At 38.3% G+C, this 13,172-nt stretch overlaps 1 protein-coding gene across 1 annotated transcript in view; it reads right to left on the reverse strand.

The window, feature by feature from the left end:
* Nucleotides 1-13,172, reverse strand: part of cacna1db (calcium channel, voltage-dependent, L type, alpha 1D subunit, b) — a 127,965-nt gene that overhangs the window by 14,031 nt on the left and 100,762 nt on the right. Inside the window, exons 33-42 of the mRNA XM_062999201.1 lie at nt 11,270-11,398; nt 10,480-10,545; nt 10,209-10,300; nt 5,772-5,931; nt 5,420-5,547; nt 5,241-5,337; nt 4,271-4,373; nt 3,435-3,536; nt 2,214-2,347; nt 1,931-2,047 (exon numbers count right to left, since the gene is read on the reverse strand). Coding sequence (XP_062855271.1) covers nt 1,931-2,047; nt 2,214-2,347; nt 3,435-3,536; nt 4,271-4,373; nt 5,241-5,337; nt 5,420-5,547; nt 5,772-5,931; nt 10,209-10,300; nt 10,480-10,545; nt 11,270-11,398 — 1,128 coding nt within the window. The remainder of the gene's footprint in view (nt 1-1,930; nt 2,048-2,213; nt 2,348-3,434; nt 3,537-4,270; nt 4,374-5,240; nt 5,338-5,419; nt 5,548-5,771; nt 5,932-10,208; nt 10,301-10,479; nt 10,546-11,269; nt 11,399-13,172) is intronic.

Raw genomic sequence — 13,172 nt, forward strand, 5'->3', positions numbered from 1 at the left:
AATCAATGAAAAAAAAAAAAGAGTATACAGAAAGGCAGTCGTGGTAAATACCCACTAGCAGTGGTCCGAGTAGAGACAAGCCACAAACTGCTGACAGATTGCTGGGCAGCCAAGACTTACTGATGCCAGATGGCACAAAGGCTAAGCAAACTAACAGAAGGCTACACTGGCTAAAATTGCTAATCATTTCAATACTGGTGACAATGTGGAATGTGTTACAACACATTCATCAAACACGACCATGTCCAAAGTACTCATGCTAACTTCTGTCCAGTGTCAAAAGCACATTTAATGGTCACATGGGCCTCTAAACTGGACATTAGAGCAATGGAAGAAAGTCAACTGGTCAGACAAATTCAGATTTTTCTATGAGCAAATGGATGGCCAGACACGTGCACCCACAAAAGACATGGCACCAGGATGCACTAAACAACAATCAACCCTGCAAACTTACAGAAGAACCTGCTGGGAACACCCTGGTACTCGGGACTCCTTCAGCTGTCTTGTAGAATCTACGTCTCGGTGGGTCATAAAGCTGTTTTGACCGCATATTATGTGGGTGGTCCTGATAATGTTTTGGCTCACTGGTGTAAATCTCAAAGACTTTTTTTAACATTTCTACCTTATCAGACATAAATTCCACAACATATTATGTATTTACAGTAACATTTACAAATCATCTACATCTGTACATTCTGTACATCTCATCTGGGACGGCCAGAGGTGGAAAGAGTACTAAAATATTGTACTCAAGTAAAAGTACTATTACTTTAATGATTTTTTACTTAAGTACGAGTACAATTACTAGTCTAAAAACCTACTGAAGTAAAAAGTAAGAAGTAACTCATTTAAAATGTATGAGTAAACGTTACTTCGTTGCTTTTTTAACAGAAGGAGGGACGTCATTTTCCAACAGAAGTTGATAGATGAATGATACAGCAGACTACACACAGCTCACCAGCCATGCAGCATATTAGCAGATTATCACATTTATGCTGTCCGTTTTACTTAAATAAATACTCAAAAATATATTTTTTAAAAAATTACAATATTTCATAATGCTTTGCTATCGTTGCAAAATGAAAGCCAACCGTAAACAGCAGAACCGCGACATCAGTCACACAGCAACAGAAAATCATAACCACTTATCTGCTTACCTGATCTATATCCATGTGTTGTTCCATTAGGGATATAGTCCACTTTATATAAGACCATCTTGTATGTTTCCAGAATATATAAATCCATACCCAACTGTTTTATCCACCTAACTAATGAAAACTCTCTCGGCTTTCCCGGTAAAAAGCTTAAATTGGTGATTCGTTCACTAAACTGTCTTTTTTTTTTTTTACTCAGTAACAGATGTTATTTAAAATTAAGCGAATTACAATTCTTAATACAAAACATACTTAAGTAAAAGTAAAATTACAGGTTGTAAAATCTACTATTAAAAAGTACAAGTACACCAAAAAACTACAATTACAGTAACGCGAGTAAATGTAATTTGTTACTTTCCACCTCTGGGGACGGCACATGTCAGACTGAATCCTAATCATTTAGTAGTGGCTGCATAATGCACTACATTGTCTAAATTATGTGAACACCTACTGATGAGCTTGTTAAATATGCCATTCTAAAACCATAGGCATATATTGCCCTCCCTTCTTTTTGGCTCTTAAAGCCTCCACTGTTTTTAGAAAACTTTTCATCAATTGTTGGTGTGTCTGTGTGAATATAGTCCATTCAGTCACAGAATGTTTGTGTGGTCGGACACTAGCTCTGGTTAGTAATTAACATTTCAATTTCACACCAAACTTCCCAAACCATGTCTGGGGCACAGTCATGCTAGAACAGAAAAGTACCATTCCCAAACTGTTGCCACAAAGTTCATTAATTACATAATTGATAAACTGGATGAAAATCAGTTTTTTACCCTGTATATCTCTTCTTCCTCATCAGGGTTAAGGTCCACCAGGTCTTCATCCTGTAAATCACATGATATAGCTCTGCGAATCTCAGGGCCAATATCATGTAGAGTCCGGAGACCAGCCTGTCATGAGGGATATGAATTTAATACCATCATACAATAATTTTAAGGTACATGCAGAAAATAAAGCCTTAAACAACACTGTCACAAAAGCTGCTGTTGTCAGGTATCTGCAGTTTTAGTGAAAAATCAATGACAAGGTTTTTAAAAAGGCCAAGTATGATCTTACCTGCAGTGCAATGGTGGTATTAAGACTGGTTGGATGGCGTCCTACGAGACCTAGCTCCTTGCGTTTCTTGAATTTTCTAAAGTAGTCTTGTATCAGAAAAGTGGCATAGAACTTTCCCACCGTTATCTCGTCATCTGAGTGAACAGAGCACACAATCTCTTTCTGAATCAACACAATTATTCACTATAAAGTTTACGTGTCTGTATTAAGAGATGTATCTAATTAGCTGAGGTTATCCTAAATTTAGTTATATACAACACTTTGTCACTGTCAAAATCTACACGGCAAGCGCTCAAGGGCGCAGTGGTTTAATACGCTAGTGTGGATGTACGTTCAAGTTCTCGAATTCGAATCTCAGCAGTACTACCAACCTGGCCAGGCATTCCACAGACACATCTGGTTGTAATTAAGGGAAAAAATTGGATGGGGTGTCTCTCACTGTTTGTGTGATCTGTAAGGTCAATCACTCATGCTAGATGAGAAAACCTTCTTACATTTAATGTCCAATTCAGCCCTAAGGTGTTTTATAAGGTTGAAGTCAGTGCTCTGTGCAGACCACTGGAGTTCCTCTATGCCAAACCTGTCAAACCATGGTTTTATAGACCTCATTTTATGCATGGAGGTTCACTTATGCTGGAACAGATAACATTTTTGGACAAACTGCTGCCACAAAATTGTAAGCATAAAATTCATTTTATATGATTGATTTTATACGTTATCTAATGGTGTGCCAAAAAATCTAAACTCATTAATAAGCTAAGGATGTCTACATTAAGGTTAGTGGAGAAATAATGCTCCAGAGCTGCATTTCTTGATTTTGTGTCACTTATTTTGAGTGAATGGAAATTTTCTGGAAGTAAATTTAAACCCAATTTATTTTACTCTTGTAATTTTTTAAAATATAAAGTTATTTTAAAGAATAAGTTTTAAAATTACTTATTTAGTATGCTTTTATATTTACCTACTTAATTGTGTAAATGCACATTAGTAACTGTATGATATTGTTATCATATTAATTGAAATACAGCTACAAGTAAATATTTGCGAGTTTGGAATTACCTGGCTTTCTGCATCAAATAATCTTATATTAACAATTAATCACAATTACAATGGTAAGGAGAAATAGCTGTAATTGGACTCCAGGAAATGTTAGGACACTTGCTTTTTTAAGGCAGTGTGCAGGCATGTGGGTGTGTGTTAGAATTAAATTCTGTTTCTAACCTCCTGCAGGTGGTACCACTTGATCCAGAAGCTTTGGACTGGTTCTCTTCCAAATCTTCTTGATAACAGCCCTCAACTCCTCGTTGGCCTGGTCCAAATTTCCTAATATACACACATACATAATTGTTCAAACAGACATACAAATAACCCAAACAAAAAATCTGATACAGGGTCAAATACATTTGACACAGGCAACATTACAATTATTCAAATCCTTGGTAAAACAATAGGGTGTGTGTATTAATGAGTAGGTGAGTGAATGAATACTGTATATGCTTGTGTTTGTCAATGTGAAATTTTTATGTTGGATGCAATTTTAGTAATTATTTAATGCCTACTTTGTTTTGGGCAACATTTGATGGCAAGAAACAATCCAAACAATCCCATAAATAAAGATACATGTGCTAGTCTGTGCTAGGCACTGTTTTTTTTAAATGATCCAAAGGCAGTTTGTGGACTTCATGGCTTGAGTTTTTTTTTTAGACAATACAGTGTAAATTGTGGGGCCCTTATAGACCCAAATGTGTGCCTTTCCAAACTATGTTATCACAGGTGTGTCCGAAACATTTGAATTTAATAATAAGGAGGGGTGTCATATACATACATACACTGAAGGACCACCCCTTAAAAATATGCAAGGTTGTGCCAAATTAATAACAACTTAGCATGTCATGGTTCTTTCTCATAGTACACCCACTGAATGCATTGGATATGGACAGCATAAATGGTCTAAGGAGAGACAAGCCACAAAATGCCAAGAACTGCCTAATACCCTACCAGAATTCTACATAGTAGCTGAAGCTTCCTTATATAGTATACACTAATGCACCTCTCACCTTCAGTCTTGATCTTCAGAGCAGTTCGGACCAGAGCAAAAAGTGTAGCGTTAAACATGACTGTACCATCACTATTCAGTGGCATATTCATGGCAACCAGCCTCTGAAAAAAAAAAACAAAGCAGAATTTAAATCAGGATTAAGCACAAACAGGCCCAGGGTTCTAGATTATGTCATTATCAGAAGAAAGCCTTCGTTTTTTGTTTTTTTTGCATTTTTCCCAATTTTTCTCCCAATCTAGTCGTATCCAATTACCCAACTGCATTACACTTCCTCTCTACTAATGCTGATCTCCACTTCTGATTGAGGTGAGCGAGACTGTCACACGCCCCCTCCGACACGTGTGCAGTAGCCAACTGTATCTTTTCACCTGCACGAGGCGAGTTCATATGCAGATCAGCTGTGTTTACGGAGAGCCACATCCTAATCAACGCATTCTTCCTCGACTCTGTGCAGGCGCCATCAACCAGCCAGACGAGGTCGTAATTGCATCAGTTATGAAGTCACTATCCGGCTTCCCACCCTGTATGAACAGCAGCCAATCGTTGTTCCTGTAGCCACCCAGCCTAGCCGGATGGCAGAAGTATAAAGCCTTTTTGTTTGAGTTTTTGTGTATGAGAGAATGGAAGAATGTATAAGCTGATGATAAGCTTAAAAAGGTGTCTGTAGAGATGAATGTCATCTGCATGACATTTTTATGTGCAATTACTGAATTCAGTTGTATTTACATTTTTTATTCCTCCCCTTTGCACTTAATTTGTACATGCCCACATAAGGAGGATTAAAGTACTTTTCCCATATTGTTTTGCCACTGCCCTGAGGTTAATCTGACCCACTATTTCCCCAAGGATAATCTGAGCCACCACTGCAATTGCAGTTTTCAATGTAAAATACAAATACCGCATTAATCAGGAGATGCAGGACCATAAACCATAAAATATTTTGTGTATTTGTGTGTGCTTGTTCCCACCTTACACGCCACCCTGTGGGGACACAGTTTGCCAAAGCCCAGTGGCGGCTGAATCCTACGCAGTAACGTTACCACATCTAAGTGTTTGATCCTGCCTCTGAAAAACACACACATTCTGTTACTACACACAACACACAAGCACACTGTTTTAAATAAAAGCAGATGTTTGAGTAGCTCACTTTGCTTCTGGATCATACTCAGACCAAATCCTCTTAAATTCATCCAAGTGATGGGGTCCCAGAATTGACCAGTCACGTGTCAGATAGTCAAAATTGTCCATAATGACAGCCACAAACAGATTAATGATCTGAAAAGTCCATCACAATGAAATTTTAAATGACATTTCTGTCTTATGAAAAACCTAAATATAGCATTTATGCAAATGTAAGTACATTATTAAGTACATTATTTTAGCATAACATATAAAATGTTAAATATCCCATATCTTTTCACCACAAAACATGAAATTTGACTGGGGTGTGTCAACTTTTGCATTAGGCTGTAAAAATTAGAGGATGTTTTGTTAAATACCAGAAAAGCACAGAGCATGTAGAAGCTAATAAAGTAGATGATGGCAAAGCTACTGCCGCAGGTTTTCTCCTCTAAAGGATTGCAGTCAGATTCTGAGTCACACAGTTTGCCAGGTAAACATGCTAGCATGATCTCCTGCCATGCCTCCCCCGTAGCACATCTACAGAAAATAAAAAAAACAGAAACAAAAACAAACACAGTGGATTAAGAAATATTCAGACCCATTGACTTTGTGTGCACTTTATTTTGTTGTGGATTTAATTCTAAATAAATAGAATTTTCATATGGATTAGTCACGGCTCTCCTCAGTCAAAAGTTAAGTCAGAAGGAGTAAAGGAACCAGATTGCAATCGTGTAATTAGATACAACTAGATTGGGTAAAATATTGGGGGGAAATCTATACTTATACTCACCCATAATGACAAGAGTGTTCAAAAATAGCATCTCATAGCAAAACGGAATTTGGGCAGTTTAGCCAATCCTCTCAATCTCAGTCAGATTTGATGTCAAGCATCCGTGACTTTAACTCTTTTCACTAATGTTTGATGAGGTTTAAGTTGAGGTTTTAACCAAGTTACTCAAGAGCATTCATCAACTTATGTTCCTCATGAATCTTTTACCTGCCATTTTTCAAACTTCAAGTAGGCTGTTGTGCATTTTACTTAATAGTGGCTTCTGTATTGCCATTCTGCCAATACAGAAGCCACTATGCAAATGCTACATACAGTGGGGCCAAAAAGTATTTAGCCAGCCACTGATTGTGCAAGTTCTCCTACTTAGAAAGATGAGAGAGGTCTGTAATTTTCATCATAGGTACACTTCAACTATGAGAGACAAAGTGAGAGAAAAAAATCCAGGAAATCACATTGTAGGATTTTTAAAGAATTTTTTTGTAAATTATGGTGGAAAATAAGTATTTGGTCAATAACAAACAAGCAAGATTTCTGGCTCTCACAGACCTGTAACTTCTTCTTTAAGAAGCTCTTCTGTCCTCCACTCGTTACCTGTATTATTGGCACCTGTTTGACCTCGTTATCTGTATAAAAGACACCTGTCCACAGCCTCAAACAGTCAGACTCTAAACTCAACCATGGCCAAGACCAAAGAGCTGTCGAAGGACACCAGGAAGAAAATTGTAGACCTGCACCAGGCTGGGAAGAGTGAATCTACAATAGGCAAGCAGGTTGGTGTGAATAAATCAACTGTGGGAGCAATAGTAAGAAAATGGAACACATACAAGACCATTGATAATCTCCCTTGGGGTCAAGATCTCATCCCATGGGGTCAAAATGATCATAAGAACGGTGAGCAAAAATCCCAGAACTACACGGAGGGACCTGATGAATGACCTGCAGAGAGCTGGGACCAAAGTAACAAAGGCTACCATCAGTAACACACTACGCCGAGAGGGACTCAAATCCTGCAGTGCCAGGCGTGTCCCCCTGCTTAAGCCAGTACATGTCCAGGCCCGTCTGAAGTTTGCCAGAGAGCATATGGATGATCCAGAAGAGGATTGGGAGAATATCATGTGGTCAGATGAAACCAAAATGGAACTTTTTGGTAAAAACTCAACTCGTCGTGTTTGGAAGAAGAAGAAGAAAACAAGAACACCATACCTACTGTGAAGCATGGGGGTGGAAACATCATGCTTTGGGGCTGTTTTTCTGCAAAGGGGACAGGACGACTGATCCGTGTTAAGGGAAGAATGAACGGGGCCATGTATCGTGAGATTTTAAGCCAAAACCTCCTTCCATCAGTGAGAGCATTGAAGATGGAACGTGGCTGGGTCTTCCAGCATGACAATAATCCCAAACACACCGCTTGGGCAACGAAGGAGTGGCTCCGTAAAAAGCATTTCAAGGTCCTGGAGTGGCCTAGCCAGTCTCCAGACCTCAACCCCATAGAAAATTTGTGGAGGGAGTTGAAAGTCCGTGTTGCCCAGCGACAGCCCCAAAACATCACTGCTCTAGAGGAGATCTGCATGGAGGAATGGGCCAAAATACCAGCTACAGTGTGTGCAATCCTGGTGAAGACTTACAGGAAACGTTTGACCTCTGTCATTGCCAACAAAGGTTATGTTACAAAGTATTGAGTTGAACTTTTGTTATTGACCAAATACTTATTTTCCACCATAATTTACAAAAAAATTATTTAAAAATTCTACAATGTGATTTCCTGGATTTTTTTTTTCTCATTTTGTCTCTCATAGTTGAAGTGTACCTATGATGAAAATTACAGACCTCTCTCATCTTTCTAAGTAGGAGAACTTGCACAATCAGTGGCTGACTAAATACTTTTTGGCCCCACTGTACATAATGAACCACAGTCTCTGTGGTAAAATCGGACAGGTTTGACTATAATAATTCATTATTAAAATAATTAATTATGCAAATCAAGAGTCAAGGCTCTCCTGCCCAGTCTGAAATTGTACAATAAAACAGTACAGTAGTTATACTTAGCACAATTTATTAACCACATTTGTATGTGCTGCTATACTGATGTTTCAGTACAAAGTTTACTACTCTAGGACACTATGTAGTATACAGTTTGGCTGTCAGGCTGGATATCTTGCTTCTGAAAATAGCTCACACTGGTCACTACAGGACAGATGTTGAATCAGTAATAATCAGACTAATAATTAAATCTTTAAGTTATAATAATAACAGAATATAAAAATGCTCTGGTGTTGTGGTCTATTACTCTAGCCCACCACCTCTGAGATCTGGGAGATTTGAATCTCAGCAGTGATACTGGCCTGCTGGGGGTCTAGACAGACATGATTAGCTATGTCAGAGGTGGGTAGGTGACCAGTCCTTCCCAGTCCAAGTTATTGTTGCCTTGCACCCAGTGTTTCCTAGTGGAACCAAACCTGCCACGACTCTGACCAGTCAGATTTGATGTCAAGCATCCATGACTTTAACTCTTTCCGCTGATGTTTGATGAGGTTTAAGTTGGGGTTTTAACTAAGTTACTCAAGAGCATTCATCAACTTTTTCTCATGCTACTCATGAATCCTTTACCTGCCATTTTTCAAACTCCAAGTAGGCTGTCATATGCATTTTATTTAATAGCGGCTTCTGTATTGACACTCTGCCATGAAGGTATGATTTACGAAGTGCGGAGATGGTAGTCGATCCAACAGGTTCTCACATCTCTTCCCATCTCTTTTTTCATGTTCTTTCTGAGTGACTGTTTTTTTCTTACTTCCCTGACCAAAGCCTTTCTTGTCTGGATACCAAATTTGGCTGGATAGCCCACTCTAGTTTAATCTCTGTGCCTAGCTTCTTTTATTTTACAATTATTAAAGCTACTGTAGTCCTGGGAGGGTTTTTGGACATCGTTTTATATCCTTACCCTGGTCTGTGGCAGAGTTTAATTGAAATGATTCAAAGTCAGTTTTCGGACTTCCAGGCTTGAGTTTTTTTTTTTACTGACAATACAGTGTAAATTGTGGGGCCCTTATAGACTCAAGTATGTGCCTTTCCAAACTATGTCTAATCAATTTAAATTGAAACACTGCCTTTCCAAACTACAGTTCTGTGAAAAAGTATTTGCACCCTACTTCTTTTTCTTCCATTTTTGCATATTTGTCACACTTGTATGTGTCAGATCAAGCCACTTCTTTTGATATTAGACAAAAATAACGAGTCAACAGAATATGCTATCCTACTAAATAAACAGAAAAGGTATTAGAGACAATAAATTGCTGCAGTAAAATAGTCAGAACATTTTTTTAATTATTTTGTTTATGGATTTTCTCCCCTTTTTCCTCCCGAATTTAGCATATCCAATTACCCAATTGCATTATGCTTTCTCTCCACTGATGTTGATCTCCATGCTGGTTGAGGAGAGCCAAGACTGACGCCCCCTCCGAGATGTGTGCAGTAGCCAACTGCATCTTTTCACCTGTACGAGTTTATATGCGGATCAGATTTGTGTACAGAGAGCCACACCCTGATCAACGCATTATTCCTGAACTCTGTGCTGGCATGCTCAATCAGCCAGCAGAGGTCGTAATTGCACCAGTTATGAGGAATTCTCGTCCGGCTCCCACCCTGTATGAACAACAGCCAATCGCTGTTCATGTAGGCACCCAGCCTGCCGGATAGCAGAGCTGAAATTCGAAACAACGAGTTCGAAATGTTAGCTCTGGTGTGCTAGCATGTTTTAAAGCTGCACCACATGAGAACCTATTTTTTAACATCACAAAACATTTTTAATATCACAGTGTAAGTGTCATTGTCCATATAGTGTCAACAGACTTTTAATCAATATTCTGATTTTGATTTTGTTGTTTTAGTGTATTGAGGCTTTTTCACTTTACTGAAGTATTCATTACGTAAAACATTGATCGTGAGGTAGCACTCATTAAGTACTACTGTTCTACTTTATATGAACCAACACATTTAAAACAAACTGCACTTTGCACATACTTACCTAAACAGCAAGAGCACAGATTGTGGAAAAGTCTGAAAGTTGTTGTTTCGGTTAATGTGCGTTCCATCCACCATTGCAATCTTGCCAAACACCTAAACCACAGATAAGCAGGAGAGAATATTATGAGGAATCAGCTCAGTTTAGCAATCTTGACTTTAATTTTAACTTATGTACTTAGCCAAAAAGTCATACATATGAGTAATTCTATCAAGTATGTCATTCTAAGACACTGCACATGAACAACATTAAAATATTTAAACATGTTTTTAACCTGCATCCCGATCACAGCATAGATAAAGAAGAGCATGGCTATCAGCAGAGCAACATACGGCAGAGCCTGGAAATAGAAAAAAAAAATTGCATAGCTTATTAGTATCCATTTTTTTTCTGCAATTGAAGCACAATTATCAAACTTGTAAGACTACTCACTACAGGACAGGTGTGGAATCAGACACTAATAATTACATCTTAAAGTTATAATAATAACAGAATATAAAAATGATCTGGTGTTGTGGTCTATTACTCTAGCCCACCACCGCTGAGATCTGGGAGATTTGAATCTCAGCAGTGATACTGGCCTGCTGGGGGTCTACACAGACATGATTAGCTATGCCAGACCTGCCACGACCCTGACCAGGATAAAGTGGTTAATTAGAATGAATGAATGAATATAATATACCAACATATAATAAAACTGGGATTTTAATTTAATTTTCGTCAACCGCTTTATCCTGGTCAGGGTCACGGGTGGCCTGGTTCCACAGGAACACTGGGAAGAAGACAGGAAAGACCCTGGACAAGGCATCAATCAATTGCAGGGCCTATATAATCACAGGGTCTATTAAACCGCTCCAACACCCAAGCCCTTAAGTAAGATTTCAGTATTTAACTCTAGATTTTTTTGGTAATATATTTAGTCATTTAGTTAATTAAATACTGAATCAGTATTTCATGTGAGCAACATTACATAAACTCAAATAGATCATGACTGTATACTACATATATTTAAGTATATAATATTGTATTAGCTAAGATAGTTGAGAGGAAAAACATAGACACACCTGAAATGACTTAATGAAGGTCCAGAGAAGTGTTCGAATGCCTTCTCCTCTGCTCAGCAGCTTGACCAGGCGCATGACTCGAAATAATCGAAAGAACGTGATGGAGATTCGTGCACTATCCTCTGTATTCTAAAATCAAAGATTAGTATTTCAAGGAATTTTCAGAAAAAAAACCCCAAATAAATAAATAATATATTTTCAAAGGTCACACTAGACAAAGTTTAAACCTGTTATTTGCAATAAAGTATAAGCAAAGCAATTAGTTGGGACACCACAGCCACCGGGTTCCCACTAAAAGTTAGTATTTTTTTTACTATTGTTTTCATATAATAATATTACTATTTAAAAAATTTTGAGGAAATTTGCATTGGCATGGATATATGGGTGCACATACACCAATCAGCCATAACAATAAAACCACCTCCTTGTTTTTACACTCACTGTTCAGTTTATCAGCTCCACTGACCATATAGAAGCACTTTGTAGTTCTACAGTTACTGCCTGAAGTTCATCTGTTTCTCTACATATCTTTGTAACCTGCTTTAATGCTGTTCTTCAATGGTCAGGACTCCCACAGGACCAGTACAGAGCAGGTATTATTTAGGTGGTGGATCACTGTCAGCAGTGCAGTGACACTGACATGGTGGTGGTGTGTTAGTGTGTGTTGTGCTGGTATGAGTGGATCGGACACAGCAGCGCTGCTGGAGTTTTTAAATACCGTGTCCACTCACTGTCCACTCTATTAGACACTCCTACCTAGTTGGTCATCCTTGTAGATGTTGTCAGAGACGGACGCTCATCTATTGCTGCTGTTTGAGTTGGTCATCTTCTAGACCTTCATCAGTGGTCACAGGACGCTGCCCACGCGGTGCTGTTGGCTGGATATTTTTGGTTGGTGGACTATTCTCAGTCCAGCAGTGACAGTGAGGTGTTTAAAAACTCCAGCAGCGCTGCTGTGTCTGATCCACTCGTACCAGCACAACACACACTAACACACCACCACCATGTCAGTGTCACTGCAGTGCTGAGAATGACCCACCACCCAAATAATACCTACCCTGTAGTGGTCCTAGCCATTGAAGAACAGCATGAAAGGGGGCTAACAAAGCATGCAAAGAAACAGATGGACTACAGTCAGTAATTGTAGAACTACAAAGGACTTCTATATGATCAGTGGAGCTAATACAATTGACAGTGTGTGTAGAAATAAGAAGGTGGGTTTATTGTTATGGCTGATCGGTGTATGTATGGGTGCACAAAGTAGAATGACATTTAGAGCCTACAAACATACACCCATGTTTATCGTTTGAACGATATAGTTGTTGTTTCTTATTCATTTTAACCGGGTAGTTTCTCCTCTGTCTCTGCCCTATACATTTCTGAAAAACCCTATTTAAAAATTGGTTCAAACTGTTATGCAACATGGTTCCATAATGATAATTAGCATATGCTAAAATAAGGATATAATAATATGTTGACATGGGATTGCAACTCCATATTAGCAAGTGTGACTTCAGAAAACACAAAGTATAAAATAGCAAATACACACAAAAATTAGTTTAGCATAAAGCAAAGCAGGAGAGCATTTACAGGTTACATCTATAAGTGAGTATAGCCTTACCTTTGAGCACTGCTCTTAAAGATTTATAAAAACAAAAATCTATGTTTTTCAAATTATTCACCCACATGCACTTTTACCTGAGCATTAATTTGTCATTTAATGGGATACATTTAGGAAGGATACATTAAAAAAGGTACATAGAAAAGTTGCAGTAATCATTAAAATCATATGACTGCCTGGACATACATGCAAAAGACACTGCTGATAAACACTGTGTAAGTGTTATGACAAACTGGATGTAATCTGTCTAATGGAAAATTGTGTAAATTATGACAAAAAAGC

Source organism: Trichomycterus rosablanca, chromosome 7 (assembly GCF_030014385.1).
Source record: "Trichomycterus rosablanca isolate fTriRos1 chromosome 7, fTriRos1.hap1, whole genome shotgun sequence".
NCBI classification, from domain to species: domain Eukaryota; kingdom Metazoa; phylum Chordata; class Actinopteri; order Siluriformes; family Trichomycteridae; genus Trichomycterus; species Trichomycterus rosablanca.